Source organism: Mastomys coucha, unplaced genomic scaffold (assembly GCF_008632895.1).
Source record: "Mastomys coucha isolate ucsf_1 unplaced genomic scaffold, UCSF_Mcou_1 pScaffold16, whole genome shotgun sequence".
Taxonomy (NCBI): domain Eukaryota; kingdom Metazoa; phylum Chordata; class Mammalia; order Rodentia; family Muridae; genus Mastomys; species Mastomys coucha.
The window spans coordinates 15,567,237-15,586,614 of record NW_022196898.1 but is presented as its reverse complement, the minus strand read 5'-3'; the positions used below and the strand labels follow the sequence as shown (position 1 = coordinate 15,586,614).

Sequence of the window (19,378 nt, the reverse complement as noted above, 5' to 3'; positions counted from 1 at the left end):
ATGTATCCCAAGATGAAAAGGCAACTTCAGAGGCCAGGGTGGAATGTTCAGATGTAAAAGTAATGTGCTTAGAAGTCAAGTTGGTAAGGGGTAGAGCTGTTTCTGTGCATCTTCATGTCAGGGTGGCAGGAGTTAGACTCACCAAGGAAATGAGTCTTCTTTGGGGGTATCTATAAGGTTGTTCTGGGAAAGATTAATGGAGGAGGAAGAACTATGCCAGTACTATCATAAGGAAAAGCTTACTGGAGCACCAGCACTTACCTGTCTCCTGACTACATGACTGCACACTCCACATGTCTGCCATCCTATGGACTGACACTTCCTTCTTAACCCGTGAACCAAAATCAAACTCTTCCCCTCTAAGTTGCTTTTGCCACCGAAAAGAAAAAAGTAATAATGCCACTGTAGGCACAGACAGAAGCAGGGAGCAATGTGAGGTATGAGGGGTACAATTAGGTATTACATATATAAGCAAGAAAATACAGGATGCACACACACTCTTAATAGAATGATCTTTAAATATGGTTTATGTTCCATTATTAAAATGTTTATTAAAATTTTCAGTATTTACCTTGACTCAGAGATAATGGATTCAAACTTCAGTTTTCTAAGTTCTCTTTCACAGCTATCAGCATCATTAGATTTTTTTCTAAGGCAAAAGTATTTTGAAATAGTTAAAATTTATTATTTCAAAATAAAATATTTTTCCATATCTTAAAATATTCACATTGTTATTACTTAAAGATGTACTTAGCCAAGTCAACACCTGCTAGGACTCGTATTGGCCAGGTGGGTCATATTTAACCAAGAAGGTTATGCTCTGAACACTTTCAAACAAACCCCACAAAAACCAAGTGAGATCCCACCTTACAGTTGGGGGACAGATTAAAAGTGGGAAATTCCAGAGGGAAAATGACCTTGGACTGAAGTGACACTGTAGAGTCTGGTTCTTTCTCACATGATTTTAAGCCTGGGGACAGTCTCAGTAAAGAACCATGCAGAGGAATTAAAACTCTGGCAGAAAGTGCTAGTCTTTTTTGTCCCTAGGAACCAGAGAAAAAGGTTTCAAGCAACCTCAACTGCTGGGAAGAGAAGGGTTAAACCTGAATAGGACATAGCTCAGCAGGGGAGCCCCAGGTATGAGCTCTGCTCAGATTCATCTGGAACAACAAAAGACCCAGGATAGCCAAAACTATTCTCAACAATAAAGGAACCTCTGGTGGAATCACAATCCCGGACCTTAAGCTGTACTACAGAGCAATTGTGATAAAAACTGTATGGTATTGGTACAGTGACAGGCAGGTAGATCAATGGAACCGAATAGTTTCCTAACTTCAAGTGCACCCACAGACTCCACACAGCACTGGTGAAGGCAGAATCACTGGAGGGAGATGGATGGAGCTGCTACCTTGGGTAAACCTGCAGGGTAAGACAGATCCAGTTTCTTGTCTGTTTCATGATAGCACCCTTGCCATTAGTTTTATGTCATCTTGGCACAAGCTGGGGTCATCTGGCAAGAAGAAATTTCAACTAAGAAAATGCTCCCATCAGATTGACCTGTGGCATTTCTTGATTAACAATAATATGAGCCGGCCTAGCCCACTGCGGGTGGTGGTACCCTTTAGCAGGTATTCCTGAGTTGTGGAAGAAAGCAGGCTGAAGCAAGTCAGGGGGAGCAAGTCAATTAGCAGCATTCCTTTCTGGTCTCTGGATCAATTCCTCCTTCCAGGTTCTTGGCCTGAGTTCCTGCCCTGACTGTCCTTTATAATGGACTGTATACAATAAGTTCAAATAAACCCTTTCCTCCACAGGCAGTGGTGGCGCACACCTTTAATCCTAGCACTTGGGAGGCAGAGGCAGGTGGATTTCTAAGTTTGAGGCCAGTCTGGTCTACAGAGTGAGTTCCAGGACAGCTAGAGCTATACAGAGAAACTCTGTCTCAAAAAAACCAAACCAACCAAACAACAACAACAACAAAAAACCCAAAAAAACCTAACCAAACAAAAAAACTCTTTCCTCCATAGATCACTTTTAGTCATGGTGTTTATCACAGCAATTGAAAGCAAACTAGACACTACTTGAGATCAGATCATGTAACAAGTAGTGACATCATACAGCAGAATGCCACCAGGTCACATCCAGACAAAAAATTCTCACAAGTCATCACAGGGGTACTGGAAAATCAGAACATTAACATGTATATGCTAATAAGAGCAAAAGCTCTAATACCAGAGTGTCCAGCTGTGTTAAAGGACAAGCTAGAGCTTCACACATTAGAACCTGTGACAGTTAGAAGCCTATTGTGGCACAGACTGTTTAGTGAGGAGTGGTAGCTGCTAATCAAGTATAAGCATGTCACTAGGGGCCAGAGATTAGAAAATGTGTTTTGTGTAACCATTTTAGACATACAGTGGTCTCTTTTCCATGTCTGCAGTTTCGTGTTCTGAATTTTCTGTTACTCTACTACAGTTAAAAAATAATAAACTGACTGTTCCAGAACGAATTAGTAAGTTTTAAATTGCTCATTATTCTGATGACTGTTATGGACTCCACTGTCCCACCTCATCCCAACAAGGGTAGTCATCACTTTGCCCCGTGTGCTCACACTACAGATGCTAACCTGCTCGGCGGTCAGATCTACTGCTGTTTAACACAGTGTCTGATTTTAAGTAATGTTTACATAGCAGCCCAGGACCATAGTACAATGTCACTTACCACACGTCATCAGGTAGGCCTTGTAAGTACCTCATTAGATAGCAAACACAGTATAATAGGATATGAAAGAGGGCTTATGCTTACTACTTTCATTGCATTATGACTATCTCATCCTGTGCTTAATATATAAATTAAACTTTGTCATGGGCACACAGGTGTGGTGGACTAAGAATGCCCCCCAAAGGCTTAGATGATTGAATACATGGTCCCTAGTTGGTGGAATTGTTTGGGAGAGATTGAGAGATATAGTCTTGTTGAAGGAGGTATGTCACTAGGGTGGGGCAGGGTAGACTTTGGGGTCTCAAAAGGCTATGCCATTCCTAGTGTGCCCTTTCTCTGTTCCTACCTGTGGATCACGATGTGAGCTCTCAGCTGTTCCTGCTGCCATGCTTTTGTTCTGCCATCATGGACTCCAACTCTCTAAGACTGTAAGCCCCAATTAAATGCTTTCTTTGATAAATTGCCTTAGTGTGATCTTTTAACACAACAATAGAAAACTAACTAAAGAAGGTACAGGAAAACTGTGTGTGTAGGGTTTAATACTAACTGTGGTGGTTTAGGACTGAGGGGTTTTGTTTTGTTTTGTTTTGAGATAGGGTGCACTATGTAGTTCTGGCTGTCCTGGAATTCACTATGTAGGCCAGAATGGCCTAGAGCTCACAGAGATCCATGTGGCTCTGCTTTCTGTGTGCCATGATTAAAGGAATATGCTACTTACTATATCTTGCTAGGCACTGAGTCTTGAAGCATAGCTCTTGTGGATAAGGGGTAGACAACTACTATATTAATTACTAATTGACAAATTTCAAAATCTTTAAATGAATTTGTTCCTCTTATTGTATTCATGAAAATAAATACAATCTTCAGGACATATATAAGCATACTGCACAAACCTCACTCTCATTTCTGTGTATTCTTGTCAGATAACTGTTAATAATTGTATCAATTATTTATTCAGTTCATTTAAACCCATGTCAAGTGTGTACAATCATATCTAATATGAAAGGATAATTTTTATGGTTACATGTTTAATCCCTCAACTCCTAATAGCTAGTTTTTCACAATAGTTATTTTTTTCTTTTATAGATACAATTCTGGATATACTTGGTAGATATCAATTTTACTAACTTAAATGTCTTCTGTTACTAATTTGAATTTCTTAGGTCTCATAATTCCTAGTCACTTTGAGGAGTGGGATGGGGCTTAGAATAGTTTTTGTCACGTTCATAGCTGGCATTCCAATGCTCTCTCTGTCTGCTTTCTGTTTAATTTGGAGGTGAGGTGAGGCACAGAGTTGGCTACCTGCTGTGTGGTGTGAGTTTTGTCTTGGGCTATGAATTCCTACATGCATTGCTTTAGTCTGAGCAGGTAGGGACGCCTCTGTAAACCCTAGCTTGACGTGTTTGATGGTGGGCCATCTGGCATAAGTGATCCAAATGTGATTCCTCAGAGGGGCTTTCCTTATGTAACCATCAGAATATGCACAGTATATGATTATCTCAAACTATATACCAAAACGGATCCTGCCATGGTAGTATCTATATGAGTTTTTACCAACTCTTCAGGATTTACTAGGTCTCATGGCCTAAAGGATCTGAAAAAAAGCTTGCCTGGCCTAGGGGTGGAAGGCCATGGGGATCAGGAAAGGGTATAACATTTGAAATGTAAACAAAGAAAATATCCAATTAAAAAAAAAGGAAAGAAAGAAAGCTTGCCTGCTGTAGTCTCCCACTAGACAGTACACGACTGGCTTTCTGATTGTTCACGGCTCACTAAGGTCAACCCTTTCACTGTCCTTTCTATGCACCAGCTTTTAAAGTTCCTGAAAAGTTCTCATATATGGTAGTTTTTCTTGTCTTATTTACCTGTCTTTATGCTAATACACACATACATACGCAGTCTGTTTTATCCTGATATATGTGTGCACAGTTAATATTTATAGGAGCATCAAAACCGTTCATAATATTGCTGATAACATATAAGCATAATACAGATATTCATATTCTCATATAAATATATTAAAAATAATGCCTAGGATCTTATGCATGTCAGGTAATTCTTTACCACTGTGAATTAACTTCAGCCCTTTTTCTAATTTTCATTTTGAAACACAGTCTTTCTAAGTTGTTCAGGCTGGTCTTAAACACATTCTGTAGCCCATTGTTGTACACCAATTTGCTTCCAAATAAAACATTCCATCTTGAAATAAAATATAGGATAAAATAAAATATTTTCTTAAAATATAGGATGTTCTAAAGGGAAGTGAAACATTCCATCCTATGGGGAAACTAGTTAAGCTCAGGAAGTAAACAACTCAAAAGTTTCAAGAAGTCCCTGAAACTGACCAGATTCACTAGCACCCTCCCCATGAATATATAAACCATAAGGATGGAAAGACACTCTCAAACAAGCTGAGCTACATGGAAGAGGAAGATCACCTGTGTTGGCTATTCTTAGCTGCCAACTTGACTACATCAGGAACTAACTAAAATCCAAATATGGGAGCAAACCCGTGAGGGAATTTTGCTTAATTTGAAGTAGATGGATTCACTTTTAATCCATATCTTTGAGTTAGAAAAAGACAGGCCTTTAATCTGGACCTTGAGGTGGGAAGACACGCCTTTAATCTGAGCCATGCCTTGTGCTGGTAGCCGTTAAAATGACATGAAAGAAGAAAGCCTTTGATATTTGCTTGCTTGCACTTGTCTTTCTAGCAAGTCCATGAATACCAGCTGAGACACCCAGTCTTGTGGACTGAGGAACTACGAGATTCTTGGACTTTCACAGTCAGCCATTGTTGCAGTAGCTGGACCTTAGTTACTAAATCAATCTAATAAGTATAATCATTTTTAAATATATTTAGAGAGATTCCTTCTGTAAGTTCTATACTCTGGAGAATCCTGAGTAGTAAATACATCAGCTAAGCTTTCTGAAAGAAGCAGAAACAGCCAAGCTTCCTGGAAGAGCAGAGGCCAACTAAGCCACTGAACAAGGTTCAGATAAGTATGCTACCTTTAAATGGTTCAGACCAACTAAACTACCTGAAAAAGACACTCTCCAACCTGTCACCTGCAGGCTATGCTGTGTACTCCAAATTTCCAGCTTGTGTGAGCTGCCACTCATGCTGAGGGAGATTTTTGGTGATGTAGCTGTCTTTGAGTCAGTTCTGTTCTCAAAAGTAACACCAAGAAATTCATGTTTCACCAATTAGATGTGGATGGCTATCCATTCTTTGGTCTGTAGTAAGGTCCCTATCTAGAGTCAGAAGATGTTTATTCATGTCTCTCCAGAAATGGTGTCAAACAATGTTCAGGCAGGCCTTGAACTCGTGCTCTTCCTGACCTCATCTCCTTTAGTAGCTAGGATTATAGGCCTGCACTGCCTTCTTAGCTTCCATTATTTTGGTGTTGTCCTTCCCTAATTATGTAGACAGTATGACAAAGATGGAGTTTGTAGATAGTGGCAAACCTGACTTTCAGAGCACAATTAATGCCCTAGCACTCAGCAAACACTGCTGCATTCTTTGTAACATTCATTGTAACTTTCTTCCTTGTCTCAGAATCTCAGTTATCACCCATCGAGATATACACTGCTAGGTCAAAGCTCGTTTTTCCAGTCCAATTTCTCTTTCCAGTAGTTCATTTAACAGAGCAGAGGTAATGAGTGAAAATGGCCCCCATAGGGTCACAGGGAGTGGCACCATTGGGAGGTGTGGCTTTGTTGGAGGAAGTATGTCCCTCAGGGTGGGCTTCAGGGTTTCAGAAGCCAAAGGCAGGCCCAGTGTCTTTCTCTTTTCCTTCACCTGCTGATCCTGATCTAGAACTCTCAGCACCATGTCTGCCTATGTGTCACCCTGCTTCCCGCAGTGATGATAATCAACTAAAGCTCTGAAGCATAAGCCAGCCCCAATTAACAGTTCTTTATGAGAGTTGCTGTGGCCATGCTGCCTCTTTACAGCAACAGAGCCTAACTAATACACAGGAGCATCAAAACCCTTCATAATATTGCTGAGCCTCTGAATCAGATAAACTAGTCATTCCCTCGCTTCAGTGACTATAGCCAAAGCCTTCTAACCAATAAAAATAAAAATCAGCTTTCAATTAGAACAAATAATGCTGTGGGTGTGGTTCAGCTGGAAGAACATTTATTTGCCTAACATGCATGAAGCCCTGGGGTCTGTCCCCATCACCACATAACACTGAGCATGGTAGTCTATGCTTGTACTCCCAGTACTTGGCAACTGGGAGGTGGGAGCAGGAGGATCAGATGTTCAAGGTCATTCTTTGCCAAGTAGCATGTTTCAGGCTAGCCTGGGCTACAGGAGACCCCGTCTCAAAAACACATAAAAGAACATAACAATGTTGATAAACCACAGAAGATATTTTCTTAAAAATCTTATGTGGAAAAAGCTAGCCAATTCTACCCATTTATGAAAAACCTTATTTTAAGTGCATATGTTTTATTTTATTTTTGTTATATTTGTAGTGGTAGGGATTAGGTGCAGGGCTTCCCACATGTAGGGCAAGTTCTCTATCATTTAACTACCCCCTCCTCAGCTCTAAAAAACTTAAACAACAAAAGAATTACATCAAACTGAATGGAGAAAGGTCACCATCACCCACAAAAGTCAGAAGTAAAAATTTAAAGAACAAAGATTCTACAACATTTTCTAATTTCTAAAAGACCAAAGATGTTTGAGTATGGATAGAAAATCTCTAACTTATGGATTGCAAATTCGATCATCAATAGGAGGAGAGGACCTCGGCCCTGTGAAGGTTCTGTGCTCCAGTGTAGGGGAATGCCAGGGCCAGAAAGTGGGGGAGGGCAGGGTGGCAGGCATGGGGAAGGGGGAGGCAACAGGGGTTTGTTTTTGTTGTTTTTGTTTGTTTCTTTGTTTTTTGGAGGGGAAACTGGGAATGGAGAAATTTACATGTAAATAAAGAAAATATCAAAAAAAATAAAAAAAGAAAATGCAGTACATATATACTATGGAACACTATCAAACTGTAAAGACAAATGAAATTTCTGGAAATTGGATGGACCTAGGAAACATTACATTGAGTGAGGTAATTCAGACTCAAAAGGACACGCAGAAAATGTCTCGTTTTCTTGTCTGCATTTCCTCACTGCAAATCCTCAGATATGAGTGTACTGGATGGTTTTGTGTGTGTCAACTTGACACAGGCTGGAGTTATCACAGAGAAGGGAGCTTTAGTTGGGGAAGTGCCTCCATAAGACCCAGCTGTGGGGCATTTTCTTAATTAGTGATCAAGGGGGTAGAACCTCTTGTGGGTGGTGCCATCCCTGGGCTGGAAATCTTGGGTTCTATAAGAGAGCACGCTGAGCAAGCCAGGGGAAGCAAGCCAATAAGAAACATCTCTCCATGGCCCCTGCATCAGCTCTTGCTTCCTGACCTGCTTGAGTTCCAGTTCTGACTTCCTCTGGTGATCAACAGCAATGTGGAAGAAAGCTGAATAAACCCTTTCCTCCCCCCCCCAAAAAATCTCTAACTTATTATCAGATGAGTGTTTTACATGTATGTATGTATATATGTATGTATATTATGTATGTATGTATGCATGCCACTTGTATGTCTAGTGTCCTCAGAGGTCAGGAGAGGGCTCTGGATTCCCTGGAACTGAAATTAGACATGGTTGTGAGGCACTATGTAGAACTGAACCCTGGCCCTTTGCAAAAACAATCATTGCTGTAAATTACTGAGCCATCTCTCCTGCTCCCTGTACATCAAATTTTTGAGAAAATTACTCTGAATTCAAATTTATCATTGGTTAAAATACAAATTCACAGCTATTAAATAACAATTTGTGTGGAGAGCTGGTGACCTCTGAGCACAGTGAGACGGACTCCTGGGCTTTGATCCCAAATGCTCCCCAGCCCCACCCCATTTACTCCAAGCAGCAAACAGACTGCATGCAGGTGGAGCATAGACAGAGGAGGTACAGACATGCATGGAGCAAGGTCTCTAGCACCAGGGGCCCTTTTGAATGGCTCTTTAACAATCCATGTTTTCTAAAAGTGGGCACTTGCTCCAAGTTTTCATGGAAGCAGTTCTCCCATGGGTGGGAAGCTGTACTTCTGTAAGCTGATGCTACAGCACATATTCCTGCAATCCTAGGGCAATTCCCTCGTGAGCAGTTAGTGTGACAGACATTTCCTCCTCGGCCCACTCTGCCTTGACTCCTACCATTTCTCTCTTCTCAGGTTACAAATATCATAAAAAGTACAGTTAGCAAAACAGCACAAGGCTTACATTAATGTTAAACGAAATGGCTCCTTGATTAAACAAAGATTCTGTGCAAAACTACTCCAGAAAAAAATCTTAGTTTGTGTATTAACCAATGAGTTTTGTTCTTGTTCTTTCCTTCTTACTTATCCAGGACCCTACCTATGAACATCATTCTTGCATGATCATAATTTCAGTCTCAGCTGTGTCACATGCTACCATAATTTTTCTATTCCCAGGCTGACCTCTTTGCTTTTCAACTTTATTTTTTAATATTTTATTTTAAAGTGTGTGTTTCTGCAGATAAATACAGGGGCCCACAGAGGCCAGAGGAGTTGGATCCCCCTGTAGCTAGAGTTGCAGCATGTTTTGAGCTGCCTGATGTGAGTGCTGGGAGCCAAATATGGGTTCTCTGAAAGAGCAGCATCTCTTCAGTCCCCCTCCCCTCACCACTGCCTGAGCTCCAAAGAGCAAGGGTTGGGTCAGCAAGGAGAAGGCTCAGAGGTAAAGGCGCATGTCTTTAACCCTGAGGATCTGAGTTTAAGCCCTTGTGCATGTATGATGGAAGGAAGGAACTGACTGTACATGTGCCATATTATGCATGTTCTTTGAACAGCCATGCATGAGTGCATGCACATACATGCATACACACACACACACACACACATAATGTAGTAATATCAACAATACTAATGGTAATAAGAAAACAAGCAAATGCCACACAGTATCTGTGGTCTGATGAGGCTGCTGTCTCCACAAGACTTCCGAATGGACACAGTCCTCTGATATTATAGACAGAACAGGGACATTTTTATTTTTGCAATTGCTGTCTTGTTTCTTTTTCATACTTCTTATCTCGCAGAAACTTACTTCTTGTGCCTGAGGAAGAAAGGCACCAAGAATTCCCTGCTTTTTCATCACTTACCCCAGCATCTTACCCAGGTGACCAAATCTCTGGCCTTATTGGACTATTAACTTCTTGTTTTCCTAAAACAAAGCATTTGCTACAAATAATCTAACTATACACTAATTTCGTTAGGCATCTCTGGAATTTGCTTCTTTTTATGTTGTTCAGTATTTAATTAAACACATTGTTCTTAGGCACAGCCATGGTCAACACAAACATTTGGTTGCTAAGCATCCTAATATTTATATTTATGAGGCTGAGCCTTGTGACTGCAGGAACTGAAACCAGACTCCAAGATTATACATCAAGGAGTAAAATGGTGTACTCTTTTTTCAAAGACCATGTTCATTTTATTTTAGCATTATAATTACAGATATACCATGTTTATATATAAAGTGGTCTTTCAAATTCCTGAAATAAATTATTTTTTAAAACAAATACTGCCCTGGGTACTTTTTATATGTGTATGTTACCTCTCTTTTCCTCTCTCTCTGTTTCCCTCTATGTGTAAGATACCTCTGTGTGTGTGTGTGTATGTGTATGTGCACGTGTAGGCATGTGTGTGTGTGTGTGCACGTGTAGGCATGTGTGTGTCGTGATATACATGTGGAGGTCCTTGTCTTCTACCATGTTTTCAATAGCATCTGTTGCTTTGCATTCACATATGTCAGGCTGGCTATGGATTCTAAAGGTTCTCCTGTCTCTGGCTCTCATCTCATCACAGAAACACTGAGGTTATAGACAGGTGCTACATGCCTGGCTTTAAGTGGGCACTGGGTATTCAAAACACAGGATTTTACACAGAAAGTGCTTGCCCACTGGGCCACTTCCCCACCATTAGACATTTTATAAGGTCATTTCCTTATTATTTGATTTCCACTATTTCTTCCTCATTATCATAAAGCATGTCATCATTTCAAAAGCACTCTGTCTTCAACTTGAAATTAGATATTTTAAGAAACAATTCAGAAAATTTCAATGAAATGTTGTGGACAATCAAGAAATGAATATAAGAAAAAAAATGAGAGAATTCCTTCATTTGAACTTCAAGAGATATCAGTGATACATAGCTAAGGTAACCTTCTCTACTTGATCCTAGCCTAGAGGTCAAGAAACAACTCATAGATTCTTTCCTTGGGGACAGAAACACTTTACTGAGTTAAAACAGTAACAGGTCCACCAAAAAGCATTTCAGACTACAACAGAGCCACAAGAAGCCACAGCAGACCATCACCTACAACTGAACCATTGCCCAAAGATGACACTCTGGGGTCTTCCCAAAGTCTTAGTTTTGTGACACATCAATGGACAAGCCATTCTTACAGCTGTTTAGTGTTACACCTTACATGAGCATCTCTTTACAGTTGTCCAGCTCCTTCGCTGTCTTCTGAAGTCTCAACCCAAGTGCTTCTACTTGACACTGTAAATCTGAAACGACACAGCATGGTCATTAGTATACTGTGAGTAGCAATAGTTTTTAGCTACATTGTTTTGGAAGGAATAGGAAATCACCATGATTCGGGGGAGAAGGATGGGGTGTAAGAGCTGCAGTAGAGAAAGCCAACCAGTCATGTAAGAACTCTGCTAAGTGGTCACTGGCCACTTCCCCTATTGGGCCTAGGGTAGCAGGGGAAGGTTTAGGAGTCTCAGGAGTACAGGAGGGGAGCATTTGCTAAGAAGGGACCATTTAGGAGTACCCAGACTTTTAACTAGTCACAGCATGTCAAAAATTAACTGATTTTGTGTGTGTGTGTGTGTGTGTGTGTGTGTGTGTGTCTTCCATTCATGAATCCATATGGTGACTAGCTAGGAGCCAAAGCAATGAAGCTAAAATCTACCTCTATACTAGTGTCTGGGTGCTTTTATAAATTCATCCAAACCCCTCTGAAGTTTCCCTCTAGCTTCCTAAGAGCAACAGAGGTGTCCCTTCCACTTTGCCTGTATTGTTCTATGCAACATGCCCGTGACCTCACAATAGCCCATACAACTGGCCTTTTCTCCCTTCACTTGTCAGGCTGATTTGCAAGCACCTAACAGGCTCCTTTCTAGTGTTTTCAAGGAAATTTATGTTGCTGGCACTCTCCATACATTTCTGATCATGGGACTCACTTCTTAAAACATTTGGCTGTCTGAGCTTCTGTTCCCAAACCTACCGAGGCTTCTGGATAGAAATAAAAGACAAATCACGTGCCAGCTCATGGTTGGTAGTTTAACTCTGAATAGCATCTAAAAGACATTTTAATAACTTCAAAGGGCAAGAGAACACTGCATGGGCAACTGGCTTCCACACAATCTTCATTTAAGAAATTTAGGGAGTATTTGAGAAGGATTATTCCAGAAGCCATGTGTAGTGTGTGAGTTGAGTCTTGGCTTATCTCAGTCCTGCCAGTAGGCTGTTGTAAGAATTGTGGTCTGAACCTTGACTCCACCTAACTCCCTGGGAGCATTTAAGATACCAAAGGAAACTACACAAGTGGACTAACCAGTTTATACAGAAAATGTCATTCAAAACAAGGGAACTATCAAAATTTTATATTCTAGCTACCTCAAACATTTTAATATCCTACTTTTAATAGTAAATTTGACATTTTTTTAATGAAGCCATATATATACACACCAAACTTCTATGCAAATCTATAACATGCTTTCCTTCCTACCTATCTATCTATCTATCTATCTATCTATCTATCTATCTATCTATCTATCTACCTACCTACTTACCTACCTACCTACCTACCTATTTCTCTGATGAGCTGGTTTCTCAAATCAGAAAGCAAATTCACTCTAAACAAATATTCTCATAAGAGTTTTCTAGGGTGCTTGCTTTGGCAGCACATATACTGAAATTGGAATGATACAGAGAAGATTAGCATGGCCCCTGTGCAAGGATGACACACAAAGTCATGAAGTGTTCCATATTTTTAAGAGCATAGAATACCCATGATACAACTCACGGTCTACATGAAGCTCAAGACCAAAGAAGGAAGACCAAAGAGTGGATGCTTCAGTCCTATTTAGAAGGGGGAACAAAATAATCAAGGGAAGTAGAAGGTGGGGAGACTTGGGAGGAAGAGAAAATGGGGGGAAAAGAGGGGAAGAATCAGATATGAGAAGAGATGGAGGAGATGTACAGGAGGTCAGGAAATTGACTAGAGGTTTGTAACAATGGGGGTGGGGAGCTGGGAGTAGCACCAGAAAGTCCCAGATGCCAGGATGGCAAGAACCTCTCAGGACCCCACGGGGATGACATTAGCTGAAATACCTAACAAAGGGGAGGGATGACCTGCAGAGACCATATTCAGAGGTTAGTCATGACCCCCCTCCCCAGTTGAGGGATGGGACCACCCACCCATCTTCAAAATTTTAACCCAGAATTGCTCCTGTCTAAAGGAAATGCAGGGACAAATAGTGGAGCAGAGACTGAAGGAAAGGCCATCCAAACACTGCCCAACCTGGGGATCCATCCCACATGCAGACACCAAACCCAGACACTATTGCTGATGCCAAGAAGTGCTTGTTGACAGGAGCCTGATACAGCTGTCTCCTGAGAGGCTCTGCCAGATCCTGACCAGTACAGATGTGGGTGCTCACAGGCAACCATTAGACTGAGAACAAGGACCCCAAGGGAGACATTAGGTGAAGATTGAAGGAGCTGAAGGGGTCTTATCTGGCATCAATGGGAGGGGAAGCCCATGGAAATCAGTCAGCAAGCCAGCAGGTCATCTTTCTGAGAAGTTTAAGTCTGCTGAGGGGAAGGTCCCTCAAAACAAGATCCAACTATGGCCTTACTAATGATATTTTCAGGGTACACCTTTTCCCAATATAAAAAGAGAAAATAATATAAAATATAGTTTTAAGCGAACATTTTTCAAAACCCAGAAATCTAATTTTGAATGTTCTGTACCATGTCATTGTGTAATTAAGCACAGTAGGCTGCAGATGGGCTGCTGGCAGGTTTGATGCACTCTGAAGAGGGAGGAGCTGGTGTTCACGGATGGGATGCTGTGCCCAAGTGCTGAGCATGGTACTCCTCTCTGAAGAGGGAGGAGCTGGTGTTCACGGATGGGATGATGTGCCCAAGTGCTGAGCATGGTACTCCACTCTGAAGAGGGAGGAGCTGGTGTTCACGGATGGGATGCTATGCTCACCCTGTCTTAGTTCATTTGTGGTTATAGTTACCAGGAAGAGAAAGTAGATATTTTGATTATTATAAGTAGAAACAGGAAAGATGAAAGTAGGTCCACTCGGCAAGCTGTCAAGTGATCCAGTGGTTCAAACTGAGTTGTTCTGCCTGATCCCTAAGTTTTTCTCAATCACGTTGACTCCTGAAACAGAAAACCCACAAGCGAATGCTGTTTGTGAAAGAAGTGTGGTGAACCTTGTTCTAGGCCAGTTACAGTCTCTCAACTTTTAAAGAGATATACATTACAAAATGAGAAACATTACTTTACTGGTGAAAGAATAAAGACAAATGTGGTGCCCTTGTGACTAATTCCACAGAGCACACACCACAGACAACAAGCCTGCTTTCCTGCTGGATGCTTCTTGGTGCTTCTGTCAGGATATATCCTGAGCAGATCTGAGTCCATGCGACGACGTTTGTCATTATTTCTAAGGCAATAGTTAAAACTGATTCACTTTAAACTCCGAGATAACTGTTACTTGGCATGTAAAATTTACATAAATAATTCTCAATTACCTGGGAATTAGTGGAGTAGCATATGCTAAAAATAGCCACTAATTCAAGCTCATTTTGGTAACATTAAAATGTATTCTATTAAAAGAAAAGAAGGAAGGAAGGAAGGAAAGAAAGAAGGAAGGAAAGAAGGAAGGAAGGGAGAAAGGAAGGAAAGAACGAAGGAAAAGAAAACAGGCCTAAAGAGACAGCTCAGTAGTTAAGAGCACTGAATGCACTTGCAGATGATATAAGTTCAATTCCCAGCACCCACATGGCAGCTCACAAATGTCTGTAACTCCAAGATCTGGCACTCTCTCATAGACATACAGGCAAGCCAAACACCAATGCACATAAAATAAGAATTTACCGGGCTCCAAATAAAACAAGCTATGCCATATGCCCCTGAGCAGGAATAATGACAAAGCTGGGGTGCTCTTTACGAAGGGTTATTCTTTCTCCACGTGTTTCTCTTCCCCTCTCACTTTCAGAATAAATATAGGTTAGTCTTTGTCACAGTGTAGAACCAACAGAGGAGACAGTCTCCCCATGATTATCTGCCATGTGTCTTACAACAGCTCTGAATATTGGTAAAGTAAATGAATGTTTTACCTTTAAAAACAAGAACCCATGAAGGTTGTCACATTACGTAAAGAGAAACAGAAATATAAGCAGTGCCAACCAAGAAAATATTTTTTTTAAGCAGAAAAAAAAATCACGTAGAGCTGAGGAAACACAATTCATTACGAAAATCTCACAATGTAAAAAAACCCCTGATGTGTTATTGGGAGATGATTTATATATTTTCATGGCTGCTTTTCAGTTTTTCATTGTATTTCTTGTAATCAGGAAGTGCTAAGGGTTATTTTAAAAAACAAAAACATAGGATGTGTCTCTGTGGCTCTGAATGATATGTACTCATCCCACAGGCTTATTAAACGTTGGAGTAGACTAGCAGGGTCCTTTGTTTCCAGAAGCAGAATGCCCAGTTCCTGTCCTTAATAAATAAAGGAACACAGTCAGGATAAGCAGCAGAGAGTCTAAGCCACCTGCACAAAACAGCTCCTTCAGTTTCTGAGGCAAGGAGTTCTTAAATAAGTGCATTGTTCTGAGCAGTCCTTCTCTATAGTCAAATAAATTCAACTTCAATTTTCTGTCATTCAGCATGACATTGGATTATGAGGCGAAAGGCCCTGAATGACTAGGAAGAGAAAGGAAGCAGTGGCTTTAAACACCATGCAGATGTAAGGCGGAACCCATGGAAACAATCCAGAATTTACAACAGCACATTCTATGATGATGTGACTGCGTTCTTTGCAGATATTAAATAAGAAGCAAATGATTTTAAATGAACAAAACCAAAAAGAGCTCTTAGCCTCTCTTCAACATGAAGCAGCTGCTTGCTGGATAGCATTACACAGGCACCAGATTTGCAGTAATTAGTCATTTGAAAGAATCCTGTGATTCTGAAAGGCTTTGAGAAACTGCACATACAAAAGGTATTCATGGTTAACTATTTTATAGGAAGATAGAAAGCTTTAATAGTCACTTGGAAAGTATAATAATAGGCATACGATAATATCAGAGAAGACAATAAATATACCTCAAAGAGTAGAAAGAAGTTTCAAGCTTAAAAACTCCTAATATAAAGAAAACACATGCAATCTTAAATTTTGGCTCAAAGTGCTATTTGGAGGAAAAAATATAAGTCAAGGTTCAAGTAGCAAGATGGAAAAAATAAACAGGCATAAAGGCATTCAAAGACACAGGGTAAAAGAAATGTAAATTTCTACTGTTTGATCTGACAGTTGCAATTTCTAAGATCAGACGGGATGGGGAGTGTTCAGGGTGGTTTGGCCATCGATGGTAGTTTCAATTTTAAAGGGTTAAGATGACCTCACTGATGATTCTGAGTCACAAAAAGTATTTGTCTCAACAACAATAAATGAATTTCAACCATTAAAAAATCCCAATGGCTCTAAAATTTTTTTGTAATGTTATAGATAAAGAAACCCAAGCTAACTTTGAAGCTTCTAACACAAGTCATCCCAGAGGTGTTTGTTGTGCATGAGTGTTAAGGTCACAGTGCCTAGCTTCAAACCCTGGCTCTGCTTGTTCCAGGCTGTATGGCTTCAGGCACCCTGCACAGGGCTCCCAGCCTTCAGTGACTTCATATGTGCACAGGAGGGAGAGCAGCAACAGGCATACTGTGTGCCTCCTACTCTTGTGCTGGAATTAAGCCACCTCTTCCATCTCCACTCTGAAGGTTATCATTTCCCACCTTAAGGACCTTGCTCTTGTACAAAGGTGTGGGGTCTTTAAGTAGTTTGTTTTCCTTAACAATATCTTGGGGGAACTAAAGTAAATGTTATTATTTGTTAGATACAAGCAATAAGGTCACACACATTTGTTCAGGCACACTTAAACATTTGTTACATTATTTTTTTCTGTTAGAAAATGTTTATGGATACATATTGTCAGAGCAGTGGTTCTTAACCTTCCCTTTTATATGTTGTGGTAAGCATCAACCACAGAATTCTTTATGTTGCTACTTCCTAGCTGTAATCTTGCTACTGTTACAAATCATAATGTAAATATCTTATGTGCCACCTCAAAGGAGTCAACTATCCATAGCCGAGAACCACTGGTTTAGAGACTGTTGCTTGCATGAGTCAGAAATGAGTTTCTTCTGTATCATGAAGACTAATAAGTTCTGTTCTGTGTAAGCAAAATATAAAGCAGAAAGAAAGCAAAGGAAAAAGGAGAAAACATGTTTGGAAGAACCAAATGAAGTTGAAAGGGAAAACAAACAAACATTGTCTGATCCTATGGGTGAGACAGAGGCTTTAACTGTACTTGGAGAGGAAAACGTTAACAAGGACGGGTGTTTGTTTTGTTTTGAAGAGAGGTGATACTTAGATGTGTTCATCTGTAGGATCATTCTAGAAGGCATCTGTGCTGTGAATTCAATGTATGACTCATAATCTATATCTTAAATATGACAAAAATTACACTCTTGTAGGTGGGGGTTTTGTTGCTGCTGCTGCTGTTGTTTTTTAATTACACAAATTGTCTGGGCTTAAGTAACTTTGTCCTGACAAAAATGAAGGTGAAGGATAAAGAACTGCAAGGAGGAGAAAGACCGATCAGGCTGTTGAGATGTGACCAGGGCCTGGATATACAGTGGGTACCCAGACTGCAAGAGTACAGGCTGTGGAGACAGAAGTGTGAAGTGGATGTGAAACTGGGATTCTCAATTAGTACCCTGCAGTGAACAGCTGGGAAGGAACTGGATCCAGCAGGGTCCGAGCAGGTGGAGACAAGGGAAGGAAGCTGTGCATTGCTGTATTTGGTGGTGCTGCAGACTGCTGCCAGGCATGGCTGGAAGAGTCCATCAAGCGAAAAAGGCGAGAATCAGAGGGCAGAGTAGGCTGCATGGGCTGTGTAGGTTGAGTGAGCTGCGTGGGCTGAGTGGGCAGGTCTTCTTAGTCCACAGAGCCACAGTCACAGAAAGGGCCATGGAAGTAACGATGCATAAAACAGCAGACAAGAGAACTCCTGCTCTTGGCAGGAAGGACATGCTAAGTGACTTGATGGCTTACTGACACTATCAGCCCTTCCCCAAGCTGCAGAAGCTGTTTCAAAAGACAGAGGTGAGCAAGAAGCCAGTCATCCCAACTAAAAAGAAAGAGTCCATCTAGGCTGTAACATCTTCCTCCTTGGGTTTAATTTGCACTTTTGTTTGTTTGTTTGTTTGTTTGTTTGTTCAGCGCTTTCCTTTGCCTCCCCCCACTCTACAAAGCTGTCTCAGTTAACTTCCTGACTTCTAGCCCATGCCCTTTCCTCTTGCTTACATTTCATTCACTGTTGCTCCTTTCCCATTCTTTCCTTGCTTTGTGACTTAGTTATTAAGAATGCACCTATCTCTGAAGATTATAAACTACATTTCCCCAGATCAGCATCTCATATATCTATCTATTTTGTGTGCCTTATTGGGTACACAAAAGAAGGACACACAAATGTCTTCTACAGAAATTAGCCTCAGGTCTCTTGGCAAATCACCTGTTACCACAGTTGCTGCTCCCTGAATAGTAGTGGGGAGCATAATAAGTTCAAGTAAAGATAATTTACCAGGAAGACTTGTGTGAAATGAAACCAAAACAGTGAAGAAACAAACAAACAAACAAAAAATTGGAGAACACACCCAGCCTGAAAGACATACAAAGCACAACAAAGAAACAGAGATAATGAAAGAAAATCCACTTGTGCCGTGCTCATAGCTCCTCATTACTAGAGGCCAAAGTGAACCATAAGAAACATTGGAGAATTGCAAGAAAAAGGTTCCATTTTTAAAAAGGACAAATGGCCACAAAGAAGACTTAGATTAGCAAATGAAGGAAGAAAAAGAAATAAATTTAGGATGTAAATAAGAATGTTGGCAGAAACAAGTAGTCAACTGTTTGGAGGAGAAGTTTTTTCTAAAATCGGAGAAAAAATCGGAAAGGAAATGAAGATTTTGAAAAAGTACAGAGGAGAAGTTGAAGAATCAACCTAGGGCATGGGGGATGCACAGCAAAAACATCACTTAAAAACTCAAAAGAACACACTGAAGCCAGGGAAGCAGGTGGGCTAACTACAGGACTTCCCCTTTCCTTCCTCTACCCTCCAATCAAACCAGCCACCCGTCTTATCCCTAGTTCTAGCTCTATAGCAAAATGCCTGCTGTGGCCTCTCCTCACTCTCTGCTCCCGTTCTCCTCACTTTCTGCTCCCGTTCTCACTCTCTGCTCCCGTTCTCCTCGTTCTCCTCACTTTCTGCCCCCGTTCTCACTCTCTGC

At 40.8% G+C, this 19,378-nt stretch overlaps 1 protein-coding gene and 1 non-coding gene across 16 annotated transcripts in view; one reads left to right on the top strand and one right to left on the bottom strand.

Annotated features, from left to right (window-relative positions):
- The window catches only part of Lekr1 (leucine, glutamate and lysine rich 1), a 180,902-nt gene that overhangs the window by 54,656 nt on the left and 106,868 nt on the right, over positions 1-19,378 (bottom strand). For all 15 annotated transcript variants that reach the window (XM_031374028.1, XM_031374020.1, XM_031374027.1 and 12 more), the window contains 2 exons: positions 11,213-11,294; positions 572-649 (listed from right to left, as the gene is read on the bottom strand). In XM_031374028.1, the coding sequence (XP_031229888.1) occupies positions 572-649; positions 11,213-11,294 (160 nt within the window). The remainder of the gene's footprint in view (positions 1-571; positions 650-11,212; positions 11,295-19,378) is intronic.
- On the top strand, positions 12,683-12,789 carry LOC116094470. Its single transcript, XR_004120131.1, has one exon. It is a non-coding gene; the product is annotated as a U6 spliceosomal RNA (small nuclear RNA).